At 41.7% G+C, this 6,428-nt stretch overlaps 1 protein-coding gene across 1 annotated transcript in view; it reads right to left on the reverse strand.

The window, feature by feature from the left end:
- Positions 1-143: 143 nt before the first annotated feature.
- The window catches only part of LOC105003840 (ras-associated and pleckstrin homology domains-containing protein 1-like), a 7,257-nt gene continuing 972 nt past the window's right edge, over positions 144-6,428 (reverse strand). Inside the window, exon 3 of the mRNA XM_010861276.1 lies at positions 144-6,423. Within this exon, the coding sequence (XP_010859578.1) occupies positions 5,554-6,423 (870 nt within the window). The 3' untranslated portion in view covers positions 144-5,553. The remainder of the gene's footprint in view (positions 6,424-6,428) is intronic.

Consider the following 6,428-nt stretch of genomic DNA (forward strand, 5'->3'; position numbering starts at 1 on the left):
TTATTTTCAGTTGAACACACCAAATTATAGTTTACCTTCACGCTTTATGTGCGTCTTGCAATCTGTCTTGGGTACCTCAATATAAATAGCAAAACCAGGTTCTTACAGTGCCGATCCACAAACAGTCCAGTACAGTTCAGATGTTTAAATGAATCTATGTATTCTTTTTATTAAGGACTGGATAAGCTGACATAATGGTAACACGTAAATTACACTGACTGCATGACTACTGTCCTAAGCCATTACAATAGTTTACTGACAGTAACTTGGCAAGAATAAAGTAACTTGGAAAATAACTTAATCCAGCAGTAGAACAAAAACATCATCAGTAGTACTGAATATATCTCTCATATATATATATCTATATATAGGTTTAGCACAATCAGGGAGCAAGGCACATAATGAAATGAGTGTACATTTTAAGTAGAATAAAATAATAGCAACAAAGCTGAAAGAAAAACTGTAACTTCATCTTTACCGAGCTGTGCATAATCATCTGAATAATGTCCTCTATCCTGTACTTTTAATGCAGTTCCCTTTGCCTTTTTCATGCTTTAAAAAGGTATATTCCTACACTGTATATCCGTGAGCCTTTACTCCATTTTTTTTTTTTTAAGAAATGGGAAGAGAGGGAGCAATCTCAGTTAAATGTGCAATTTTTCTTTAAAACAGTAAACAATGCTTTTATGACATTTACACAAGCTGATATTCTAAATGTACATTTCTATAAAAGGAGTTCACTAGTGGCTGACAATAAAATTAAGTGAAGTCATTTGAAACATTCCAGTTAATGCTTTTTTTTTTCCCTAGGAGAAATTATTTACAAGTACAGAGATATAGGAGGTGGTAATCATGAAAAAATGGCAGTTTTTGGTATTGGGTTACAATAAACTTGACAAACGGACAGTTCGCAGAATGTGGGTTTGTTCAAGTGCCACAAGCACTTCTGCTTGAGAAGAGGCTGAGGCTTCACTTATGCGCTTGGTATCAGTAGCCATCCATGTTCTACGTTCATTCTGAACTTGGCCATCTTTTAAACATGTAGTATTCACCATCACCCTGACCTGACTCACTACTCTAAATATCTTTGGTAGAAAGCAGCCAGACCTTGATTAGGCAGATGAAGCCATCTCGTGAGACAGTCACTTTTTCTGTTTCTGCACAAACTAGAAACACCTTCCTTCTTTCATTAGCACCTCAAAGTTTGCTTGTTAGATTTATGTTGTTCCTCCAAGAGTTCAAGGCACTGGGGAAATACAGCAGATGTTTTCTAAATGCTTTATACTTCAACAAGCAAAGAGCAAACCAATTTCCTTCAAATGTTTATCAAGTATATTGTGTTTAGCTTATTTTTACTGAGCAAGTGTATTCTACAGCTAAATTTTGAATTTCTTATACATATAGACCTTCTAAGGGCACAATTAAGAACTGCACATGTGTTTACTTTGAGGGAGACTAGTTAAGAGATAATAGTCTTCCATTCAGTTTTTAAAGGAAAATACATCTTAATTCTGTACTACTTGCATCTCTCCATGGATCACATCTCAACTTTGTGAGTGGGCAAACATTCCTACAGCGTCAGGAATAACTTGCTATGTGTAAATAATGTGAAGTGTATAAAACAAAACTTCAAGTGCCAAAAGGTTCTTGCAACCTAAAATGATTTTTAGAAATAAACATCCTCTTATAAATATACAAATCCAAATTATTTAAAGGAAGTCATTACACCTATAATCACATAGGATCATACAGTTTTAATTGGTTTAAACAAAATCTGTGAGGTTATCAGATTACGTAAGTTATACATTGTTCTAAAGTTAACTACATAAAACCTACATGAAACAGTTTGGTAATATAGAAAACTAGGAAAAGGTTTTCTTGTTTAAAATCACCTTGTGTTTGTAACATAAAATTGCTCTTAACTGTGGGAAAAAGAGTGATAAGGGGTTCTGTTGGTGGCCTGATAGTCAAATCAATCCGACCATTACCTGAAGTTTTTTTCAGGCTCCTTATAGCCTAACATCCTTGACATGAACTTATTAGCAGTTGTATTCTCCCAGAATAGCAGCTTCTGAAACTCTTAATTGGATGCACAGCTCCTATTGGAATTATTCTTCATGATCCCCCCAATTCTGTTTACTTTTGATCTCCTTAGGACTGCTTTTAGTGGCAAGTAAACTTACATGGAGATGGGACTGCCGAAATAGTTCGCAGCCCTTCCTTAGCAGGCTATGCCGGCAGTGGGCAGGAGCACCTTGATGTCCGAGGACTGTGGGACGGTCTGTGGGACATTCCTCTGAGATGTTCTGATGAAAACTGTTTCCTGTAACTTCTGAAGAATCAGCAATCTTATTTTAAAAAGCCCCAGAAATTAAAAAAAAAAACCAATTTACAGTGAAGTGGGTACCTGTAAACCTTAAGAGTAGTTACTTTTTCCAAGAGCAGAATTCTACAGCAGCTAAGGAAAAAAAAAATGTATTTGGCTAATAAAAGCCAAGCTTCAATATAGAATAATCTAACATAACTATGAACTTAATGTTTTAACAGACTAGACTTTGCTGCCCTTCAGAGTTGTTGCCAAAACTTTAAGCATAGGTTGGATCCAATTTTGAAATTTTGTGGTACAAGTTAAGGATGTCACTAATAGCAAGTCACTAGCTCTTAACAGGCACCTGTCTGCACTGCCCTGAACAGCAGGATACTATTCATTTTTCAGTACAGCCAAGCCAACTGACAAGACTCTTCCTTGACCTGGAGAAGCCTTGCTGGGTTAGAGGAGCGGAGCAGGAGGCAGTGGAAGAAGGCACAGTACCAGTGTCATCTGGCAGTGTTTTTCTTGAACACACCAGGGAAGAAGAGAGCCCAGATAACAATCTCCAAACCACATCCCAACAAAAATCCCAATTAAAAAAAAAAAAAAACAACCCAGGGAGTAAAACACTGGCAGTGTATTTAAAGTATCATTTTGGTTTTTTTGATTCAGTTGTTTCACATAAAGAGGGGAAAAAAAGTTGATTAATAGCCGCCCTTTGTCTTTGGAAGAATGTAACGGGCAACAGCCTGTTGTCAAATAGTCACCACGCCACTGACACAGCTCCTCTCCTCTGGCAGTGTTCTCCTTGGTGTCCCTGATGTTCTAAAGGATATCTGCTCTTTCAGGAAAATGATACACTAGAAGCAGCATCAGTTCAGGATAACTACCGTCAGGACTGACAAAAGCAAGAAGGCCCAGGAAATCCCCCGCTGAAAAAAAAAAAAGGTTGGATTTTACAGCTCAAATCAGGAGTGAAGGAAGACTGAGGAAACATGATTTCTTCCCTCAGGGAGAGCTGTCCATCCTTATATAAAAGACCACCACCACAATAAAAAAAACCCTAGTGATGAATGTTTATACCATTGGATTCAAGAGTCTTAAAAGTCCTCTATCTCACAAATAAGGGTGATCCTTAGAAGATACAGCTGTGGGCAGAAGACTGGGGAATCACTTCATTCTTGAGTCACAGTGGCGCCTGGCAGTGTTACTCAAATGTACTCAAATTGCAGTGCATGCTTAAATGAACAAGATTAGATGTGGTAAAGGTCACTTCATAACCATAAGAATATCAAGCACATAAAACTTTGTGAACTGAAAAAGATCTAAAGTATCTTTTAAAGAAGCAGGGCTATAACAAATGCACACTGGTATATATTCTTATTGCTCTATAAACAGGAGTATACGATCACATCGTGGAGATGTGACAATGGGGAGGGGGTTCCACTTTCTCTAATGCAGTACTTTGTTGCAGAGTGAGAAATCCTGTGTACACAGCACAATCTTGCTAACTCTTGAAATATTTACCATCTCTGTCCCACTTTATGGACATCACTTTTTCCTTACAGATAGGGTCGAACACTACGCAGTTGCACCGGTGATCCCTATTCACAACAGGCACAGATGTTCATTACAAGGTGTGCTGACTTATCACTGCTGGGGAGGTACTTTTTATTCTCTCGTTTAAGAGCAGTTCTAAGGTTGGCCTAATGGTCAGTTTATCATCACAAATTGCTAAGTCAGTACACATTTCTCAAACCAAGGAAAATTCAGAGGGGAAAATAAAACATCCAGAAGTACAGTGTGAAGCATATGGAATTACAGTGTGTCGTTAGAGCAATGGTTCCATGTTACACCGAACTGCATATGCACAGTATGTAGTGTCACTTACTGTCCTTGGACTACAGACTCCATCAGAATACCTGGTAACTTGGACAAATCTCTACACCCGGGCTACAACAAGCAAGGACCCTATTGTGCTCCGGTCACTATGGATGAAATCGTCTAAACACTCATTTTCCCCCCTCCCTCTATGACAGTCCCATACTTAAGTGAATTCTTTGTATGTCACATTACCAGCTACAAAAAACCTAATTAATGACAGCTGCACAGGGGCCAGTTTTCTCTTTTCTAATCCATCCCTTCAGAGAGCAATACAAAAAAAGACACATTTCAGAAGGTGATTTTGTTTTTCGTAATGATGCAACATAATGGACAAAGGATGTGAGTATCTGATATAGCAGCTGTCTATGGATACCTAATATCAACACCCACTCACAGCACACACTATAAGGAGGTAACTGGTGACCCAAAGACACGCCGGGACAGAGCATTCCTAGGGTATCCTGTTGGATAGTCTTTTACAATAAATCAAAGCAAGGATCATGAAACCAAACTTGATGGCACTTCACAAGCTCGAGGAAAGGATCCCAACAGTACAGAAAGAACTACAGGATAACAGCACTAGATTATCCACGTGTTACAGGCGAAGAGCTTCCCTGTGACAGGGCACACTCTAGATTCCGGTGGGGTCATGGCAGCAGTACTGCAACTAGAATGGTTTAGTTACACCACACATTTACTGTTTTCTATGCACAACCACACACAGAGTGTCTGAAAATTTCCCCACACTGCACTATGACCCATTCTATGAAACTGATTCCTAGTTAAAGTGCCCCTTGATAGAGAAATGAAGTGTCAAGCAGTTCTAACTTCAGCCAACTGGGGAAAAAAACCACAAAAGCCCCATAGATACACCAAACATTCTGGTTGTCTTCTCAAACTGAGAAATAGCACATTATACATCTATCCTTAATATATAATACGCAACATGCACAGAAAGGCCGCACATGGACATTTATAAAATATCTTCTAAAGTCTGAAGTTTTTGGTCCAACCCAAATGATAACAGAAATTGTAAGGGACAAGACATATATCCCCTTCCATGCCGCTGCCACCCAAAATACACAAAACTCGTTTTCAGATTAGTGAGAAAGAATAAATAGAATCACTTTCAGCTATATATATACATATAGATATATGTATACATATATATACATACACGCTACCTATCTATATATGTATAGCTGTGTGTACACGCACATGTATGCGCACACACAGCTGAACACTACCTGAATAACGACGACATACCAGGAGGCTCTGAACACCTGAATTCATAGATGATCAGGTAAGCTGATTGTAGAACTGATTACAGATTGCATGAAAATAAAATCCTACGGTAGCTACCAATCTCTTGAGAGCTTCGTGTTCTGGTCTCTTTTGGGGGGAGCGGGAGGCGGTCCTCTCCGCAACGTTGCATAGCCTGATATATGACTGCCTCCGTAAGCGGCTTTCTGCTGCTCTGAAAGCAGTTCGGGGGGTGGCGGGGGCAATGCCATGTCATCCATGGTGGCCGTGGGTTCCGCTCTAGACACGCGGGAGGAGGAGAGCGAGCCGTGCCGGGTGATGGACTTGCGCTGCAGTGTCCTGTTGAGGTCAGCCAGGAAGCCAGGCTGGACACTAAGGCTGGATTTGGGCGAGGTGGGCACTTGCGGCACGACTGCGGCCGTGGCTGGCTGCTCCGAGATCTCGGCTTGAGTGAGGCGGGTGCTATCGTTCCGTTTGGGTCGCGTGGGCGGAGGGGCCTTCTTCACCGACGTTTTGGACCAGGGCTGCGGCTGCGGGTTAACAACGGCCACTTTTGGAGAGGTGCTTCCTGAGAACACTGCTGGGATGTCGATGGGGGGCAGAGGAAGCTCGGTTTCTGGCGGAGGGGGTGGGAAGTCAGAATCGGACGGAGGAGAAGGGAACTCCACCGCCGAGTCCTTGCCGCGCCCGCTCAGCGCAGCCGCCTTCACAGGCAGGCATCCTTGCTGGAGCACCCCGGGAAGGTTAACTCCGGAAAGATGGAGTTTTCCTGGCTTGGGGGGCGCTGCTGGAGGTGGTGGGGTCTCCTTGCTGGGAGACCCCGACGGTTCGGCTGGCGATGCGAACTTGCTGATTAGACTGTCCACTGAGGGTTTCTTGGGCTCAGGGTGCTCCGCACAGCTGCTGGACTTAATGCTGGAGTTGCGCTGCGGGGTCGGGGGCGGTTTCTTTGCCCCGGGGCTGCAGGTTT

The sequence above is a fragment of the Bison bison genome, unplaced genomic scaffold, assembly GCF_000754665.1.
Source record: "Bison bison bison isolate TAMUID 2011002044 unplaced genomic scaffold, Bison_UMD1.0 scf7180017864471, whole genome shotgun sequence".
Lineage (NCBI taxonomy): Eukaryota > Metazoa > Chordata > Mammalia > Artiodactyla > Bovidae > Bison > Bison bison.